The sequence below is a fragment of the Staurois parvus genome, unplaced genomic scaffold (genome assembly GCF_062004578.1).
Source record: "Staurois parvus isolate SC_StPar_1 unplaced genomic scaffold, SC_StPar_1.0 ptg000347l, whole genome shotgun sequence".
NCBI classification, from domain to species: Eukaryota; Metazoa; Chordata; class Amphibia; order Anura; family Ranidae; genus Staurois; species Staurois parvus.
In genome coordinates, this window is record NW_028318143.1 from 14855468 (window position 1) to 14877112 (window position 21645).

The 21645-nt window shown below is 41.2% G+C and overlaps 1 protein-coding gene across 7 annotated transcripts in view; it reads left to right on the plus strand.

Moving 5' to 3' along the window:
• The window catches only part of OSBPL9 (oxysterol binding protein like 9), a 175388-nt gene extending 153743 nt beyond the window's left edge, over nucleotides 1-21645 (plus strand). For all 7 annotated transcript variants that reach the window (XM_089684473.1, XM_089684471.1, XM_089684472.1 and 4 more), the window contains 11 exons: nucleotides 1810-1925; nucleotides 4611-4696; nucleotides 4803-4968; nucleotides 7197-7281; nucleotides 9328-9438; nucleotides 11499-11562; nucleotides 13876-14016; nucleotides 14126-14204; nucleotides 16079-16170; nucleotides 18453-18588; nucleotides 20467-21645. In XM_089684473.1, coding sequence (XP_089540599.1) covers nucleotides 1810-1925; nucleotides 4611-4696; nucleotides 4803-4968; nucleotides 7197-7281; nucleotides 9328-9438; nucleotides 11499-11562; nucleotides 13876-14016; nucleotides 14126-14204; nucleotides 16079-16170; nucleotides 18453-18588; nucleotides 20467-20538 — 1148 coding nt within the window. In that variant the 3' untranslated portion in view covers nucleotides 20539-21645. The remainder of the gene's footprint in view (nucleotides 1-1809; nucleotides 1926-4610; nucleotides 4697-4802; nucleotides 4969-7196; nucleotides 7282-9327; nucleotides 9439-11498; nucleotides 11563-13875; nucleotides 14017-14125; nucleotides 14205-16078; nucleotides 16171-18452; nucleotides 18589-20466) is intronic.

Sequence of the window (21645 nt, forward strand, 5' to 3'; positions counted from 1 at the left end):
CCCAACTTGTGATCTGCCCGATCCCAGCTCATCAGCTATCCCAATTTTTTGTGTATTTTATGTGTGGCCCAAGACAATTCCTCTTCTTCCAATGTGGCCCAAGAAAATCAAATGGCTGGACACCCCTGCTGTAAGCAATGCTTGATCAGACAGGCTCTCCTGGTATTTTGCTGAAAGCAATCAAATCTTTGGCTAGTAGAATTGGTGTGTGGCCAGTTGCATTTCTTGTAGATATTTAGGTAAGGATCTTCTAGCTGGTACAGATACCAGAGAGCTCATACCTGCACAACACAAATTGCTCGTACAAGTTTCTTCACTATTGCTTTTCAGTTGTAATCTGTTTTATGCAAGGGCTACTTGAAAATCCTGAGGCTTTAATAACAAGTAATGTAACATGGAAAGGATCATTAGGAATCCATAAACGAAGCACTTCAGCTATTTTTGTTAATGATAATCTTTATTCCAACAGCCAAATCAAATCACTTAAGGCATTTTTTTTTAAAGTATTTATATGTTGAATATTCCAGAAAATGGTAGAGAAAGTTCAATAAAAGCAATTTGTTTATATAAATCAATAACCATTTTCCAATTGGAGCTACAAACAATTATGCTCAAGCTTGCATTTTTTTTTTTAAATAAATTAGTTTAAGATCTAAAATGGAAAGCCCAACATTTAACTGTCATTTACCATAATCCTGTACAGTACTATCTATTTATTGTAAGAGTCTTGGACAAACGTTTGTGTTCATGTGGATGGCAAGGAAAGTGTGTTTGGAAAGAGCATTGCTGGCAAATGCCACTGAGGAAGGCAGTTTTGTTTTTTGTTTTTTTTGTTTTTTTTGTACTTTTCCAGTTATTTGGTTTTTAAAGTGGAGTTCCACTCACGCTGTAAAAAATAACAGTCAGCAGCTACAAAAACTGTAGCTGCTGACTTAAAAAATAGCCACTTACCTGTCCCACACTGTGTCCCCCGCAGCCCGTTTCACCGGCCGTCCTGTATTCCTGGAGGCTTCAGTGTGGGCACCTGGCTGTGACTTCTTGCAGTTTCACAGCCGGGTACCCACTGTGCATGCGTGAGTAGCGCTGCGCTTCATGAATGGTCCTGTAGTCTTCTGGGACCTGTCGCGTGTCCCAAAAGACTACAGGGAGAGAGGACACCTTCCGTTTCCGATCGCCTAGGCGATTGGAGTGGGAGCGGGTACCTGTCAAATTCGTGTACCTGTTCCCTCCCGCCCCCCCAAAGGTGCCAATCATTAATGGGGTGCAGGGGAACTTCCCCTTTTGGGTGGAGATCCGCTTTAAGAGTATGGGTAGTTTAAAGCAAACCTTTAAGAAAAATATGAAGGGGTGCCACCACTGATTGCCTTCAACAAAAATAATAGTTTCCTATTGGCAATGATGCTGCGATTAGATAGATGAGAGGGATGGTCCAATTTCAGAAGCTTTCCACCATGCTGAACAAAACTGTTATAACAGGGACATCTTGCCTAACCAATTTCATGTTTTTCGTGCTTCAAATCTGAATAATCAGTCTTTGATTATAAGCAGTTGGGGACTTTACAGCATCATCTTTAATAGCAAAAAGCTGCAGAGAGTCAAGAACTCTGCTTTTGTTTGGGCACCAAAGATAATTATGAGGGATGTCCAGAAATCAAGTGAAGTTTATATCACATAACAGTTTTCCAGACACTGATGGACTTGACGTGGTTTTTTTTTTTTTTTTTTTTTTTTTTTTTTTTTAGTAGAAAAGAAAACTGCGTGTGTTGAATTGGTGATGGCCTGCTTTTACTTTTATCCTTCTCCCATTAGATCAGTATGACCATGATGACCGGGATGATGATGGAGAAGGGGAGTCTGTGGAGGAACACAAAAGTGTTATCATGCATCTGTTGTCCCAGGTCCGCCTGGGCATGGACTTGACTAAGGTGAGAGCTCGCCTCAGGAGGAGATGCAAAGTGTGGTCTGTAGAAACCAATCACTTTTCTGCTGCATGTTAGAAACTGTAAGCTGTGTGCTAGATTTATGATGTGTTTTTTTGTATAGTTCATAAATGTTAATGTCCATGTGGCACCTGTGCCTTGTTGAATTTTGCTGTAGGTAATGGGTAGTTGGACAGATTTCTTGAATTATTATCGAATTATAAGTTTAAGAGCAACTTTCAGTCAAACATACAACTTAATAGAGAGGTTGGGATATGGAGTGCTGGATCTTTTGGTATTAATGAAAGTCCCAGTTAGGATATATTTACAGCAGATAATACACCTAATTGTACAGTACATGATTCAGAAATTGATTCTTAGACCATGGGTCAAATGCCTTCAGGTGATTTGACACTGACAAAAGCTTTTCTGGTAACCGACCCCCAGTGTAACCATATGACCCGTCCACTCCTTGAGGTTCCGGTTTTTGTTTTTTTTTACTAGTGTCCTTCAGTTGAGATATGGCTGCTTATCACTCACTAGCAGTTTCCAGATTGGCTGCCCTCAATTTACATCTTAAGAACAGTACCGAAATTCTGTAACAGCAGGATCAGCCTGTAATATTTGCTGTGGGCACTGGATTCTGTGTTCGGCTCTCACCATGGTATGTGGCGCAACAAGTGCGTTAGCCCCACAGGGTCCTATTCAGGTCCAAGGCCGTGGTCCACTCCTAAGGCACCCAGACCCTTAAATTCCCTTCAGAGCTATGCCCAGCATGAAGGTTGAAGCCTGGACCCTGAATGGGACCAGCAATGTGGACAAGATAAGACTGTGTCCATATACCTTTACATACAGGTTCCTGGCTACACAAATCTTGATGGATTATTTCCTAGATTGGTAGTAGATACTATACACCAGCCTTTCTCAAACGTTCAACATGGATGAACCCTTGAAATAACTTTGTGGTCTCAGGGAACCTCTGCTAATGCTGCATCTAAAGCTCAGGTTTTATTAGTGTGATAGTCACTGGGGGGAAAGAAAGCTCCTTATATTTGTGGTTGTCCGGTAGAATCAACTCTTTACAGATCGTAAAAAAGATGATTGGTGTCATTGGGAATGTGTCTGAGAAGCAGAAACTGCTCAATGTTCAGAGAATCCCTTAACAAGCTTCAGAGGAGCCCTGGGGGTTCACACAACCCTGGCTGAGAGATCCTGCTATACACCATAGCCTTTTATCTTACAAGACACACCGCAGTGCTAAGCACACAAGAGGTTTGGAGGGCACAGGTCATGGGTAATCCTATAATTGTGTGTTTTTACCCTGATTATTGTTGTCTCATCTTCTTTGCCTTATAGGTAATGTAACTATAATGTTTACCTATTGAAAAATGATCGGGCTCCTCTTCTGCCTCACCCACTGGGGAGGCAGTTCTCAGCAAAGCTTTCACCAGTGTCCATTCACCTGAAGGTTGCAGCATATAAACTCATGGTCCAAGAATCAACTTTAGGAGACTGCAAAATTCATTATTTCTGTCCTAATATATGTAATTGGATGTTACATTTCATTAAAAGCCTTCCCTTAAGATAGCATTACAGTGATCGAATTTTGATCAGTGTGGCCTCCCCTGCTCGACAGAAGTTGATTATTTAATTAGTGGCTGCAGCCAATCAGTGGCCTGCCAAAGCCCAGATGAGTGGGGACCCTCAGAATGAAAATTGGGCATTCTTAAACAGTGACACAGCCTACTGTTAGATGACCCTTATCTTGAACATCGTTCTAATGCAACTGACTGTCCCACTCATGAAAAACGTTTAGTTGATGATATCCTTATTTTGTGCGCAGCCTTAAAGTGGAAGTAAAGTCCACTTTCTACCTTGTACCTAAAGGCTTGTACCTATAATGAGGCTGACTTTTAGGTACAGTGAATATCTCCTAAACTTGCACTGTTCAGGAGATATTCCCACGGGATGCAGCCAAGGATGTCACTGGCTCATGCGCTCTGAATGGACAGCATACCCATGCCTTACCTTTAGAGCTCCGTGCCGGGGTTCCTGCGCATATGCGTGGGAGTAACGTCATCGCGGCCCCAGGATTTTAATACAGCCAGAGACAGCGAACCTGGAAGGAAGGCTGGGTGAAGAGCGAAGCGCCCGGGAGCTGTGACAGCACGGTGCTGGAGTACTCCATTTGCTGGTAAGTCTGTCATAATGTGATGCATTTCTAGTACATTATGACTGAAACCTGCAGGGAGACAGATTTTTTTTTTTTGTTAAGTAATTTTTTGGGCAGTTTACTATCGCTTTAAATTGGAGCCTGTGAAAATGCAGTTAGAGCGTTCTCCTGGCCCTGAGCCTCCAGGTAGTGTTCAGAGGAAATGATAGCCTACCATGTGACAAACCTTTACAGCTTTTTTCAGGTACATACATTATATACATGTGTGAAATCACGATCAAGGGTGGGATTTATTCTCTTCTGGAAATGTTTCCCATCATTAACATAGTACCCGTCTTGAATTTCTATTATGATATATCTCTTACCTATTTTATCTGAAACCTAGAAAGAATTATGGCTGGAGGTCGTGTTAAATGTTTTACTTTTATAATTTAGAGTATCATTCATTATTTGTAGTTTGTTCCATTGATATGGTTTTAAACGTCATATATTTTTATTATATATCTACATTTCTGCAGGTTGTCCTCCCCACATTTATTCTTGAAAGACGATCTCTCCTAGAGATGTATGCTGATTTTTTTGCACACCCGGATCTGTTTGTGAGGTACTTTCATTTTCTGTACTGTTCAGTTGCTGTGTTTTGCTTCTAATACTAGGACATTGAGCTTTCATTCCATATAACATGATCTGTCTACCCTCTGTTCTTTCAGCATCGGCGACCACAAAGACCCCAAAGACAGGATGGTCCAGGTGGTCCGGTGGTACCTGTCCGCATTCCATGCAGGCCGAAAAGGGTCTGTAGCGAAGAAGCCTTATAACCCCATACTGGGAGAAGTGTTCCAGTGTCACTGGGTTTTACCAGAAAATGATGACTCTGTGAGTTCCAGAAGCACTTGTACTATAACCAAAAGGGTCGAGTATCTGGCTGCTCATCCCTATATGAATGTATGTACCCAAAGAACCTCCTTTGAGACTTTAATGCAATAGGATCATACATATATTGAAAAAGACAGTTGGTTAAAGAATTTTATCAACTTTATTACATACACATTTCCATTGTAATGTTAAATACATGATTTCTAAAAATAATATTGCTCTGACAGTATTCTTACAAGATAACTCTTAATAAAAGAATATGAAACCACACAGAAAAAGAAAAAAACTGACGCGTTTCGATCATTCCACATTCTAGATCAGTGGTTCTTAACCTTGTTGGAGGTACTGAACCCCACCAGTTTCATATGCGCATTCACCGAACCCTTCTTAATTGGAAAAATAAAATATGATTTTTAAAATTCAAAACATAGGTATATATTTATACATAGGTGCACAAAATGAACAAAACCGTTAAGAACAAACAACAAAACAATTAAAACATGATTTTCACACAAAAACAAAAACATAATAATGAATATTTACTGCACGAATCATATGAGTCGGGTGTGGGTCTTCACCTCCGCCGAACCCGCGAGACTGACTCACCGAACCCCTGGGGTTCGATCGAACCCAGGTTAAGAACCACTGTTCTAGATCTTCCTCAGGGGCATGAGAGACAAAGGAATTTCTAGTAAATATATAAACAATCATAAATGAATATACCAAAAAAGAAATAGATAATCAAAAAAATGTTTTCACATAACCAAATAATTTTTTTACTTACAAAAGCATATGCATTTCGGTGTGGTTTCATATTCTTGTATTAAGAGTTTTCTTGTAAGAATACTGTCAGAGCAATATTCTTTTAAGAAAATGTATTTAATATTACAATGGAAATATGTATGTAATAAAGTTGATAAAAATCTTTTTTAACCAAATGTCTTTTTCAATATATGTATGATCCTATTGCTGCATTAATGTCCCACTGGGGGTTTTATGGGTACGTAGAAGCACTTGTACTATAGTGACTTGTAGGTTTAAGGTTTGTGAGAACACTGATGCAAATATATGGAGATGTGATAAACAACCCGTGACAGCAATAGGGGTCTATGACACCAAAATCTCTCCTCTGCACTTGAAAGCATTCAAAACACCAAGATCTGTGTTTTTGAGTGCTTTCCGATTTTTAAAAAGGGTGCTGAAAGTTTCTGAGTAAACAAGAAGTGATGTTAGGCCATCTCCTATGGCTTACAATAAAGGAGAGCCGATAAAAGCCAATTCCGGCTTTGTTCGGCTGTCCGGCCAGCCAGTGGACATGCTGGCTGGTCGCTTGGGACTGCCAGTGAGACAGGAGATCCTGAGAGAGCGTTGGGAGGGGTGGGGTGACAAGCTCTGATTGCCTGTACAAGAGAGCTGACCCCTGTACTGGGGCAATGCCTGCAGCTGCATCACTCCAGCACAGCCACCGAAAGTCCAGCAACGTACAGGTATGTCCCGGGTTCAGAAGTAGTTATATAGCTCTGTCAAATTTATGCAGAGCTTTAAATATACTGTATTGTACATTCACATCAGTCCCTAACCCTCAAGGAGCTTACGGTCTAAGGTCCCTAAACTCAGTCATACATACACATAGTAGGGCCAATTTCGACAGGAGCCAATTAACCTACCAGCATGTCTTTAGAGTGTGGGAGGAACCCAGAGTACCCAGAGGAAAGCCACGCAGAGAGAACATGCAAACTCTGTGCAGATAGTGCTGTGATTGGGATTTGAACCAACAACCTTAGTGCTGCCAGGCGGAAGTGCTAACCACCTTGCCACTGTGCCTCTTCCCTCGTTTCTCCATCCTTCAGGCCCTTTCCCTCATCTCTCCATCCATATATAGTAGAAAAATATTTTAAATTCCGTTTAAAATATCTCAGGAGCAGTTTGACAGAAAAACATTTGGTAATGAGTGGCAGGCAGGAAGTGAGAGGTTCTAACCATTTTCCACTACCCAAAAAAAAAAAAATATATATATTCTCATTTAATCTTTTTCCCCAGTGTTGCCTTGTTATTAGAGCAGGAGGTGAGGGTAAAACTTCCCAGTGGACCCATAACCAACAGAAGAAAAACTAATTTAGGGGAAGTTGTGTTATGTTGTCATTTTCCTGGTCATTGAACAGGGTACTTTTCTGTCTCTGTGGTGTTCCTGCTATTGTAATAGGATTGTGGATTGATTTATCTTCTAGGAGCCAGTTTCTGAAGGACCAGTTCCATGGGCTTCCAAAAACAATGTCACATTTGTCTCCGAGCAGGTCTCGCATCATCCACCAAGTAAGTTCCTTCTCCTTTACATTAAGTTGTCTGGAAGAAATTCCTAATTTATATTTGGATGTCTATAGTTGTCTTGCTTTTTCTGCCCCTGCTGTTTAACTAGTACTCCAACTCTGCTCTGGTCCTAAAGCAAAGATCAATGACCTATTTGTTTTAACAGTCCTCTGTCACTTTGGTCATATTTGTATGGTAAAGGGAGAGGGGGTGGTAATTTTTTATTTTTTTTTTTTTTTATTTAAGGAAAATATAGGAATACCATTTTTATTCTGGACTGCTCCATAAAAGTGGTGTTGAGGCTGATACAGATCAAAGCACGTTGATCAAATCTGGTTTAATCTGCGTACATTTTGCTTTTAGTGGTTGTTAATGAACTTACACAACTGTTTAAGTTTGAAAAAAAAATCAACTTTCATGACATACCTTGTTTTAGACCCAGTGATGTCCTTACTACGTCTCTATACATCTCCATGCAATGCTGACAGATCATGGCTGGTGGAAGAGACTGGTGGTGGGGGGGGGGGGGGTTGTACATAACTTCTTGAAACATTACCGCACCCTGCCTTTGTACTCCTATCAAGAGTGCTCAGCTCAGATGCAAGCAGAGGGTTGGTCATTGGGAGGAGTTATGCTAATATGAGAAAATACCTTCATGGTGTATGTCAGTCTGGAGAAATGGGAGTTCCTAGGTAAACTGCATTTGCATGCAAACCACAATAGGTAATGCCCGCATGTGATGCTAAGCCTCCATAATTACAAAAACTAGAATCCAGAGAATGAAAGATGTGGACCAGGGACAGTAAGGCTAGGAGGAAAGAGTTTGATGATGCTGGACATCCTCCAGTCAGGAAAGGAAGCAGGCTCTATATGACTTGCACTAACCACTAATGTATACTGTGAGAAGCTTACAGTGTGCAGTGAAATCAAAATAGGAAGTTCAAGTAAAGGGGAGGAGCCAGTACAGTTTTGCAAGACTGAAGGCAGTGCTAGAGTTCATCTTTAATTCTGTTTGTTATTATCCACATTATGTAGTGACTTGAAACATCTGCACATGCGCAATTTACAAACCAGACAAATTCTGTAGCTTCATTCAGTAGTTCATGTACCTCTCAGGAATGTATTTAGGACATGCATCTTCATCCTAAAGAATGTTCTAGATCCCATAGTCTGGACCAGTGTCCCAGTGCTTACAATTAAATAATAAATATTTGACTCCCACTGCTTCCCCTAATCCTCCTTAAGGCCTTGTTCACATATGGGCAATTTTTTCCAAAATACAGCGAAACGCACAACACACGTTTTGGGTGCTTTTTATCTTTAATGGCACCCCAAATATGGTGTGTTTTTTGGGGGGTTTTTTGCATGAGAAGCACAGCAAAATGTGAGTGTAAAATCACTCCTGGTTCAAGGCTAAAATTTGGTCCCTGAACTTCTTTGGAGCGCCAGACGTGCATAGGGTAGTTCATTTAAGTGAGTGGTGACATTTAAGTGAATTTCCACGTGAGAATTGTGCAAACAAAATCACGAGCGCTCTACGTATAGTGTGAACGGGGCCTAACATATCCATTGTGGCTTGGCTAGCTCCTAGCAGTGTCTTTCTGAGGCTCGTGGACAGTAGTTTGGAGTTTGCATGTTCTCCCTGTGCCTGCGTGGGTTTCCTCCGGGTACTCTGGTTTCCTCCCACACTCCCAAAGACACGCATGTCCACGGTATGTCCACCACAGCTGTACACACGTAATACGGAAAAAGCCTAAAGATTTGTAACAGTTCAGTTTTTAAGATTCCCTCTATAGCCTTTTCTTTTTCATATCAGTGACCTGTAAACTATAGAACTTTCTTATGCCAAAGTGGTGCATCCTTGGAGATGTCCAGCTGTTCTGGGACAGCCAATAACAGCAACTCTTACATAGAGGTCTGTTGTGACATGGTGGTATGGTAATGGTAAGACTTGTTCCAGTGTGAATGGTTTGCAGCAGTTTTTCTACAGTGCTTTATGTATTATCAGACTTATCTTACGTTCTGCTGTATGCATTTTTTTTCTTTTTGTAGTTTCAGCCTTCTATGCCGAATGTTACAACAAGAGGATACAGTTCAATGCTCACATCTGGACAAAGTCCAAGTTCTTGGGGATGTCTATAGGGGTCCACAATATTGGGCAAGGTAAGAACAGAGATGCTTGTTTCTCAGGGAAGTGTCATACAATACCCTACAGAAACCAATCAATTATCAGCTGTAACTGACTAATGAAAGCAGAATTCTGTGTACTTAGAAAAAAAAAGTTCTTCATTGGAAAGAAGATCCAGCAGTAGTAATTTGTGGGTTGCCATCACAAAAAGAGAAGCACCTGTCATTGAGGTTTATTTTATGAAAAATGTACCATGTTATATAGACAGCTTTAAAAGTATTTTTTTCCCATTTAATAGTGCCTAAGGGTGATAGGTACCAAAGCTGGGCAAACACATACCCTTTTCTTATTACATATACTATCTACTTATGATGATTGTAACGAACAAATCGCTTTTTTAAATCATTTTTTGCAACTTACAATTTCAGCCATTAGAACTGACCTCCATGAAAACTGCTAAATACAGAGTTGAAGTGCATATCTAAACTGTGTTCCCTGCCAAAGGATTTAAACATCTGTTCAGCTGTTCTTGTGACACCTTTGCCAACCTAAGCAGCCAGGTCCTGCACTTTCTTGGCAGACTACACTGCGGTAAAGCAATGCGTAAAGATAAATAAAACGAGAACCCCAACTAAAGCCGGCCATAGATGGTTCAAATCTCGGCCCGTTCAGCATGAACTGGCTGAGATTCTAACCATCTATGGGCAGGCTGATTGTAGCCAATGCGATTGTTGTACAACATGGGCACAGCCAGCATGTCGGATTTTATATGCGATTGTTGCCAGCAGAACCGGGAGAACACAATACTGATCGAGGTATTCACAGGTTGCAGGAAAACTGCATCATCTATGGTTTGCTTTAGTGTTGTGAACCAACTGATTTTCTTCAACTAAAACAACTGTACACTTACAAGGACCCTCAAAGAGGCTGGTGTGCCAAAATAGAGAAATTTGGATTGGGGAGCTTGCCAAACCTTGGTAGTGACAGTCCTGTGTGGAAGACACCAGTAAATGGTCCCAGTAAGCTCCCAACCCTGAATTTACTTTTTTTTTTGTGAGCATTTTTATAAAAAAAAAAAAACGGTTTATGGTAATAGTTTGGTTGGTTGTATTTTTTTAGCTAGAAGAGTTCTACTTTTTGATGAGACTATGCCTTCACCTGTGGGGTTAATGTTGGAAGTCTTTGGCTAAGTGAGCAGTCTCTTAATTATTTATTATCTCTTTCTTCTGAAGTTGGTCTTCCATTGTTTTTTCATTTTATGTGGAATGGCTATGGTGGCGTTATAAAGTGCAAGCATTTTTTTATTTTGCATTTAGTTAACATCTTGGTTTCTCTAATCTGGCTGAACTAATCCTCTAAGAATTAAAACTACAAAATATTGTAGATACTGTGGGAACTCGCTTCAAAGTGGTAGAGCTTTTAAACGCACACAGCTACTCACTTTCTTTTTTAAGGCCTTTTTTAGCCCACTTTTATTTAAATGAAAGTTCAAAACAGAAGTTTCCCACACGGGGTATCGATCATCCACAAAACAGTTCAGCCTCCTGGCTTATACTCAGCTTGCTGTCTGTCTCCTGCAGACTTCTTCAAGACTTATGGCTCGTGCACACAGCTGGCCACTAGCACACAGCTAGACTCTAGCAGCCCCTTGCTGCTTTTGGCTTCCACCTCTTCTAGGTGGAGCCCACCTGACTCCTGTCTGCCGGGTTGGAGCCCTCCTGACTCCTATCTGCCGGGGTGGAGCCCAGAACCCTGGTCCTGACTCTAAAAAGGCCCGCACACACCTGTGCAATCAGTCTCCTGGCCATTCCCAAAACCTGGTCCCAGGATTGGAGATTTCATCCCTCCCAGATCGCTTCGAAATCTCCAGGCTCCAGCTCCCAAAATGGACCTTACAAAGGAGGAAAGTGAAAAGCCACTTTCCTCCATATCAAACCTTTACCCTGGAGCCCCTCAACCTGCCTTGTTGAGAATCCAGGGTGACAGATCGCCACACTGTCACAATACTTTATAGTATATCATTTCTCTTTTGATCTTTCTCAATTCAGAGAGCCAATGATAACTCATTTTTTTTTTCTCTTTTTTAATTTTACAGGTTGTGTATCTTGTTTAGACTATGATGAACACTACATTTTAACCTTCCCCAATGGATATGGGAGGTGAGTTAAATAAAACTGGAATACCACAGCTGCAAATGGCTTTGGGGAATATTTTTTTCCCCACAGCTGTTAATTAACCCCTTCACGCCTAAGGGTAAAACAAATCTAAATGCCTAAGCACAATTCTGCACCGTTGACATGTGATAGCAAAACCGTACATATCATCACAACTACTTTGCACATCCAGGTGGATTATACCTTGATTCTTTCAGGATAAATTGGGCCTTCATTTGGTGGTAAATGGTAATGGATATCTCCTGATTTTTTTTTATTATCAAAGGAAAACTGGCCAAAAATAGTAAAAAAAATCCTTTTTTTTTTATTTACCTATGTGTTTCTTGTTATGACCATAACCTACCACCAAAGAGCAACCCAAAATAAATTCTCCAGCTCTTGACGATCGCAGCGATACCATATATGTGTATGTTATTTGTTGTTTGTACCCGTAGTACAGCCCAGAAACCATAGTGCGCATTTTGTTTTTGTCTTTTTTTTTTTTTTTTTACCTAAAACACACTAACACTAACTGACACTGACATTAACACTAACTGACACTGATACCAATTTTTTTTTAAATCCTGACCTTTGACCCTGACCTTTGACCCTGACCTTTGACCCTGACCTTTGACCCTGACCTTTGACCTTGACCCTGACCTAAACACTAACCCTGGCACTGAACTAGATCCAACCTTGATCTAGGTATTTTTTTTTATTTTTTATTTTATTTTTTTAATATTTATTTATTTATCTTTTTTTTTTTTTTTACAAACTTTTTTTTTTCTTCTCTCTGACAGGAGTTCGAGAGATACAATGTATCTCTCTTCTCCATTCATAGAGAGAGAGAGAAAAAAAAAACAAGGGGGCCGGGCTGCACAGTGACTGATCACTGTGATAGCCAATCAGAGGCTATCACAGCGATCATGTGACCCGGGAGTCCCGGGTCCCGATCGTTAGAACGGGACCCGGTGCTCTCAGTGACACCGCGGTCTCGGTGCTGGGAGCGCGCTGAGGGGCGCGCTCCCAACACAAAGACAGGTACGCAAATATGCGGCCCCACGGAAAAAAGCCCAGGTCCGTGAGGCCGCATATTTGTGTTACGTCGGCGTCAAGGGGTTAATATTTAAATAGGTCATCCACTGACCACTTTGCCATTACATGTACCAAGTATGCTTTAAAGCCAAGTTATGTTGTTAATGTGTTCAGGTATGTATGCCACTGCACATATAGCTAATTGATGGCTGTTGAAACTATAGAATACTTTGGCTTTCAGTAAAGTCCACCAATAGGCTTTGTCCCTACTAGCTGCCCCCCCAGAGTATACATCCCAGCATCCACTGCACTCTAGCAAGGCCACACATGTTTACCAACAGCGTCTGGCTTTCAGATATTAGGACAATGTCAGCCTTGTCATCCTTCATTAGCTATTGAAGTCAGATAACAGAAAAAAAAGGATTCGTATGTAACTGATGATTAATTTGTTTTATTTATTTTTTTGTTGCAAGTATTTTTCAATAGTGTAGCTGTAGTAATAGATCTGGATCACTGCATTTAAAGATGATAAACTGCTATTGCAAATCTAGTGTGAATGATTGGCTCCTCCCACCACCACCTTTGTATTTATATTTTAAAAAACTGCATATAATTACATTTATTGGAATCTACCTGGAGTTCAGTTCCAAGACTATGTCTAGCCAATAGGCCTTCACCCTACAGTTGTTCGTTTTATTTGAAAGTTGGTGTAAAATCAGATTGAAATGTTTAGTTTTTTGGCTCCATGTGTATGGGGGATTTCTTGACTTCCAAGCATGCTGCAGGGCAGTGTATTGGGAAGCAGGAGAGTTGTATGGAGCAAACGTGTAAATGACACCTATCACTTCTATAATCTAAACTTCGAATAGTTCTTCTTCTTGCTATATATTAAAGATTATTTACAGCTTAAATATTTTTTTTATTTGGATAGAGTATGGAAGGTCCAAAACCCCTGTCAGGTTTTATTGCTTTTGGTGTCCCCACTTGGTAGATTCACAATCTTTGTATGTATTGATGATCATTGTTACAGGGACTAAAAGTAAATTGGAAAAGATGGCAAGAAGAAAGAAAAAAGAATCTGCTGTATTCTGTAGCTTTAATAGTTTTACTTGAACAGAATTTGTGGTCAATGCCAAACCAAAGGCAGTTTTAGAAACCATGACAACTCAGAGACCTGCACAAATATTAAAGCACTGAAGCTGGAAAAGAAATAACTTTGCTTCTATTGGTCATATATATTGTGTATGTATTATGAACTTATTAAATAAATCCATGTGTCTTCAGGTCCATCCTGACTGTGCCTTGGGTAGAGCTCGGTGGAGAGTGCAACATCAACTGTTCCAAAACTGGCTACAGCGCCACAATCACCTTCCACACCAAACCTTTCTATGGTGGGAAGAAGCACAGAGTCACAGCGGAAATCTAGTGAGTTTTAAAGGCTTCTTGGGACCAATGACATCAGTTTATAAGAAATAAAGCAAATGTTGCCTTGTTTTTACTCTTCTCAGTGACTCCTTTTATGTTTTCACTCTAGTCCTCCTAATGACAAGAAATCTTTCTGTTCAGTGGAAGGGGAGTGGAATGGTGTTATGTATGCAAAATATGCAAATGGGGTAAGATATATTTTGTGATGCCATTCTTGTTTGTGCCACTGTTCTGTCATTTTGATTTATTGATGAACCTCCAGAAGCTGTCCTTGATTCATAAGTTTCCTAAAGAGACACCTGTAATTGAAATGCATTGAAGGAGGAGGGGTGGGGGTGTAGTTTATTTAAAGCCCAACAGCAGTATATCACCCACAGCCTTATATTTTTTTTTCATAAACCTACTCTTTTAAAACCACGGGTCATCAGTCCTGTAATTTAGGACCACAGGCCCTGAATGCTACAGATATAGAGCCTGTTTTTGCACCATATTCTGCTTGGTGCACAAGATGGCTTTATGGTGCAACCAAAATGGGGTGAGTCCTTGATCCCCTGAGCTCACTGGAAGTGGGTTGGAGACCCCAGTGCTGAACCTTGAAAGGACACTGGTGGAGATGGGCTAAGTATTTCAGCTAAAGCTTTTTATATTTAAACTTTTGCAAGCAATTGAAAGGTTCACATTTTTCCTTTATCTGGAGTTGGGTCTAACCCTTTGACTGCCAAGGATGTCTTCGTCATACCACATGGCAATCAGAGGGTTTAAAGCAGCACCCTGTGATGGGGTGACAATGATGCTCTACCACTCCTGGACTCAACATAAGTTTCAGGGCCAATTCACACTATATGTGATGACAGGCGTTTTACCACAGGGTAACAAGTTTGTCACTGCAGAGACACACAGGAAATAATTGTGTTCCATTCATGCTGCATTTTATTGCAGGACACCGGCCTGAATGGCACTGTGGAGCACTGTGCTGCCCAACATTGCAGTGACTGAAGGGTACGTTTTGTACACTTCAAATACTGCTTTGAAAGAACAAAAAAGAGCATGGTAAAATGTTTGTCATCGCAGAGACACACAAGAAACAATTATTTCCTATGTGTCCCATTCACACTGCAACACATCCTAGTGCAACGCTGTACACCTTCCTGAATTGCACTGCGATATTGGGCAGTGCACTCCGCTGCCCGACATTGCAATGAATGCAATGCATGTTTTGTACACTTCAAATACAGCTTCAAAAGAAGAAAAATAAGAGCAGTATGATGCAGTGAATTGCACACCGCACTGCCCCCTAGCGCAGCCATCAATGGAGAGCTGTTGCAGAACAACTCACAATTCTGGCCGTAGGGTGAAATGGGACCGCTGCAAGGACACAAAGAAAACAATAGTTCTTCATGTACCCTGTTCACACCACAACACTAGTAACAACTGCATATTTTTTCTGCACAGGAATCTGCAACGTGTATGCAGTTTCTGCAGGGGAAAAAAAAAAAAACTGAGGTGACATCAACATTGTGGTGTGAAGAGGGCAGAAGAGAAAGTGCTGACGAAGGGTGTGATGTCTATCTGTACATAAAGTGCATGAAAACTGATGTCAAACTGCATAAAAACTCACTGAAACGCACATGAAAACTGATATAAACGTGTGTCTCTGCAAGTGAAATCAGTTTATATTGCTGCCTGAGCCCCCGTTAAGGAAAGTCACCCTCCCTATTTGTCCTGTTTCACTTTAATTGATAGTAAAGTAGAAGAAAATTCCAAATTTTGGGTTATTCCCCAGAAAAGTAATGGGAAATCTTCCATTAAGGACACTAGTTCTGGTGGCCTGGGGGTCCCCAAGGGATTCCCTTAACTTGCAGGGATTTCCTCCACTTCCTGTCCTATAGCCAAAAAGGAAGTGAAAGCGAAATCTCCCGAAAGAGGGCAAAAAAAGTGACAGGGGTTATAACCTTTCCTTGCTCTATCCAAGATGAAAAAAGTTTTGCCTATAGTTCTGCTTTAACTACAGTAGTCATGTGTTTCATTATTCTATTATACTGACTTCTGCTTTCTTTTACAGGAGAATGTAGTTTTTATAGATACCAAGAATATGCCTATAGTAAAGAAGAAGGTCCGCAAGCTGGAAGACCAACTAGAATATGAATCTAGAAGGTAAATAAGTGCTGCACTACTTCCAACTGGGGTGTTTTAAGAGAACGTTACCAGCAATTTAATTGTCTGCACTACACATTATAATAAAAAAATCTTCCTTCCTGTGGTTTATCCTGATTAACTGAGGTGTAGAGGCCGTTGAATTATGTCATGATCTTCACCTCAGCCAATCAGAGGAAGCCTTGTATTCACTGATAAAAAAAATAAATGGCTTCTGTGAATGGCTGAGGAGGGCTCAGCCTAAGTCAATTTTGTTCCAGCAGCAGACAGGATGTCTCTGTACTGCTGCCACAATGGTGCTGCTACAGCGCTGACAGCATCCACAAGTATTAGTGGCTCCCCCCCCCAAAAAAAAATAGTGTTTGCAAAGCTGGAGTTAGGCTTTAAAACAGAGCTCCAGCCAAAAGGGGAAGTTCCATTTTAAGGACTGCTCTCCATTAAGGATTGGCACTTTTGGGGGAGGGGGTACCCGAATTTGAGAGGTACCCACTTCCTCTTCCGGTCCGATCGCCTAGACTATCAGAAGCAGAAGGTGACAGGTCCCAGAAGACTACAGGACCATTCATGAAGCGCAGCGCTTCTTGCGCATGCAGTGGGTACCCGGCTGTAAATCCGCAAGCTGTCACAGCCGGGTGCCCACACTGAAGATGCCGGCCTCCTGCAATACAGGACGGCTGCTGAAACGAGGTGGGGGGGAGACACCAAGGGACAGGTAAGTGTGTTTTTTTAAAGTCAGCCGCTACAGTTTGTGTAGCGGCTGACTTTTATTTTTTGACAGGTGAGTGACACTCCTCTTTAAAGTAGAATAAAATAAACAAGTGCTGCAAAATGTTTCAAGGTAAATAATCAAAATGTGTGCCGCCGCTGTTAACCAAACTCCAATAGTGTCACTAGAAACTACAGCTCTTGCAATTTTTTCAAATATAAAACAGAAAATACAGTTAAAGAAATGCAAACTGTATTCTATTTGATTTATATCTGAAATAATTGCAAGTGCTGTTTGTATTTTAAGTTTTATAGTAGATCTGACCTTTGAAAAGTGGTCTTATAGTGTTCATTCAGGAATCTTAATTGTTCTTAAAGTGTTACTAAACCCAGGACCCTGCATTCACTATATCTGGTCTCCCACAGTACACACAACATGGAAATGCAATTATTTTAGTAAATATAAACTGCTAAATACCTTTTCTTGTCAGCAGTTAGAGCAGTCTTGTGACTTCTAGTAGTGTCCAGCTGGGCACTGGTTAAAGCTTGTAGGAGTTTTCATTATTCGAGGCTGAATAACCCCTGACCCTCTGTACAGTGCTGGTTGGCCCAGTGCTGATCACATATACCCTCTCAAAGAAAAAAAAAAACATCTGCACATGCTCAGTTTAGTGTGTATACTGCTAGGGTGCCATCTAGGGCTCTGTACTGTCAGCAAATCGATTGGGGACTGTGGAAGGGGAAAACTAGAGTAGACAGGATCAAACAACGTTTACACAATGCAGATTCTTGCTGCTGGAATGACTGGGTTATGTGACCAGCTGCTGATCGCATGTAGCTGCACACAGAGATTAGCTGTGGTTTGGGATAGATGTCTGACCCTGGATGCAGTCAGCTGCCTAAAGCTGTATTAATCCCAAAACCAAACATTATATTGCAGCTTACCAATCATTAAATGTGATGGCGGCATTCCTCTTCTTTTTACCTGGTGATTTGGCCAGTAAGTATGCTTTTCAACAGGACAAGCTGTTCTGCAGATGTCACAGTTAAATGGCTTGCCGCAAACCTCTATCAGTGACGGGTGGTTACAATGGTCAGTTCTGATATTTGCAAAACATTTATCCCAAAAGGAACAAAACTGTTTGCAGTAACTGCTTATAAAGTGTTATCTGGAGTTTGCCTTCAATTTGTTAGTGTATCTAAATCTGCTAGTACAGCTAACACTCCCTTCCCCCAGACTGACAGTGCTGCTGTCCAAAGGTGTCTCTGTATTCCTTCATTCACAGTGGGGGAACTCCTAATAAAGGAGGTGTGTTGCTGCTCAGATCAATAGGGAAGGGGGGAGCCTAAAAAAAAAAAAATCAACATCCAGCCCCCCCAGAAAAGGACTGGTAAGCTGTAGTATATTACATTTCTGGTTTGGGGTTTATCATCACCTCAACAGTATTTCAATGTAATGTGTGACTTGCTGTAAGGTTTATTCTATGCTAAGAATTGACTTTTATTTAGTCTGATCAGAAGATCACAATAGAATGTGAATATTTTCCCTGTAATTCTCACATCTACACTTTCATAAGTTTATGGAAAGATGTCACATACAACTTGAAGATCAAGGACATCGACGACGCCACCGAGGCAAAGCACCGTCTGGAAGAGAGGCAACGAGCAGAAGCAAGAGAACGCAAAGAAAAAGAAGTACAGTGGGAAACTAGGGTACGTTCCAGTGCTTGTGGTTTTCTATGACTGGAATCTGACAAGTTCCTATGACAATCAGTATGATGGTTGGTTATGATGGACAATATTGAGGCTGGATAATCCCCAGGAGAGAGGGGTAGCCTAACTCTTGTTAGAGAATCTATCACTTTGCCCTGAATGGGATCGGTTACAGATTCTTACTATCCAACCTCACTTATAATACCCTTGCCCATGCTCCCCAGGCTGCTCCATCACAAACACCGAATGCTTCTAGGGAAGCTGCTTAGCCCTCTTGGCCTTAATTCATACCAAGTTTCTTAACTTCCCCAATAAGTCATGTCTTCTGGATTTTCTTCAACATGCACAGGTGCTTTACTGCTGAAGTTTGGCTCAAAAAAAATCACTACCACTTTAGTCACCACACTGACTTGTAGTAATTTATGTCCCACGTTGTTCAAGCAGCTGCATCCTAAAGAAATCTTCAGTGCCGGGATGCCCTGTCCTCTTCCTGTGACTGAACCCCCAGTGCAGCCATGGTTAACAGCTTTGGGTCTTCATGCAGAACAGTAGTAGTACAGATAGTACAACAGGGACATGTGCCCTACTTTCTTTTCCTCCATTCAGAAAAGTTCTTTGTTAACTGCACAGCTTTTAGCCTGATCTGTGAATGAGGGAGAGAAACTTGTGACTGATCAGACTCTCCCCTATTAACAGAGGGTGTTACAAGCAGTGTAATCCATGAAATAACTTTTCTCATTGGAGGAGGAAAGAGGCGGGCGCATACTTCCATCAGACCCAAAACTGTTAACTATTGCAGCACTGCAAGTTCAGAGAAGGGAAGAGGACAGGGTATCCCTGCAGTGAAGATTTCCTCAGTATCCAGGTGCTTTCACAACGTGGGACATACTTCATTACAGGTACATTATGTGACTAAAGCTGTAGGGATCTTTTTTGTTTTTTTCTAAATTAAACTTCAGCTTTAAATGAATATCAGTGACTTGGTATTTATGACTTATTCCCCAAACATGCTCTGTTGCGTGTACTGGAGGATTGAGGTTTAGCACCACTACTTTAAGCTCCTTTCACATGGGCATTCCCATCAGGTCTGCCTGTCAGGATTTCAGGCATACCTGATCAGAAGGTCCATGGAGCCCTGTGGACAGGCACATGTAAATGTACTTATGTCTTACCTCTGGGTTCATCCAGACCTGGAAGAAAAGATAAACATAGAAGAGGACTTCATCCTTTTACATTTTTCCAGACCAGCTCAGAGGCAGCCTAATGTAAATAATGGTGCCTGTTTTACACCTGGCTGCCCATAGTCCACCAGAAGAAAGTAAACAGGCACAGATGTTGAAAAAAGACATCTGTCCCACTGGGCTCCGATCAGCAGGGGATCCACTCACAGATCCCCTGCTGATCCACTCACAGATCCCCTATTGATCAGAGTAGACTCCGAGACAGGTTGTGGCCATTTTCCCTAAGACTCCTTTCCCAAGAAGTGCATTTTTTTTCATTGCTGGCTGCATCTGCACAGTGCGCCCTCATAGACTTGTCCAAGTGTTGAGTGTGTCCTGTCTAAGCAGCTGCGATTGGAGGAACCTCTCCATCTACTTGATTGGAGGCATGTGATCTGAGCTGCACTAGATACTGACAATAAAACTATTTTTTTCCCAGTAGAAAAATGATAATGTCAGTGTCCCAATTGTCTACCTGTCATTGCGACAAAAAGCAAGGCAGAAAGGTCACAGTAAAAATTAGAGGTTATAAGTTGCAGGAATGCCATATTAAAGACTGTTCTGTGAAGCCTTGCTATAAAGTGGAGACATGTCAAAAATGTGGTTTATTCGATAAAGAAAGTTCCTTCTCTACTTTCCTGTCTCTGCATTCTCTTAGCTATTCCATGAGGACGGGGAGTGCTGGGTGTACGATGAACCACTCCTTAAACGACTGCCTGTCAAGTACTAAGTGGCCTACAGAACAATCGTAGCAGAACCTTAGCGAGAACCATGGAAAGCCCAGAAAAACAAGACGTTCTTGTGATATTTCCGGATGATTTGACTCTCTCTTTGGTGCTGAGAGGGCCCTTACACTGCAGCGGTTCCTTACTCAGGGATACTGGACTTCTATGGTATGACAAATCAAACAGGACATTGTGTCTGTGTATCACAATTAACGCTTTAAAAGGTCCTGTACTTCCCCATAAAACACAAAGCTGGCACTCCTAGCTCTCCACAGGGGGCCATTTTGTCTTGGTTAACCTGCCCATTGACATTGGTGCCACCTTGCGACTTACTACCTAATGGATGAATAGGTTAAACCAGGCCCTAAAAAATTATTTCTTTACTGGTAACAGTTACATTTAGAGAGCAGCTCCATCCAACATGGCCGTCTGCTGGACTGACACCCAATGTTTAGTGCTGTCCAGGACCCCAGTGTGGCTGTTAAATGTAATGTTCAACTGGAAATTTCTGGGGGAGACCACTACATGACAGCAGACCTAGACATGCTGCATCACTTGCCCTGTGGTGGATTCTTTAAAAGGTATAGATGGAGAATTTTGTTTGCTGTTTAGCCAAACACCCATAGTCACAGCCATGCTGGGGAGGGGGATCACCTGAACATCAGTGTCTCATTCCAACAGTAAAATCAGTTTTGGTTGGAGCTGTACTTTAATTCTAAAGAATTCGCATGGAAAAGTCTAAAACAAAATTTGTACATCAGGCTCTGTTACCCAGTGCCACATTCTTCCTCTGACGATCGCAGGACGTGATTACTATTCTATATCAAAATATCTTCAGTTCCTCTTGTATATACAGTACAGATCTGGAAATTTAATAACCACCAGAACACTTCTGAAAATTAGACTTTACTTTTCGGCACTATCCATACCTACCTGAAATTCTCAAATGTGTAAACTGCCCTCTCTCTTCATATATAGTTATTTTTTCTTCCATGCCCCAGAAACTGGTCTTGCCTTTGTATTTATTTATTTCCTAATAAAATGGTTAGAGCAAATTATTTTATTAGATCTGCATTTATGATTTGCAATTAAAAATCTAATCTTCAGAAAAA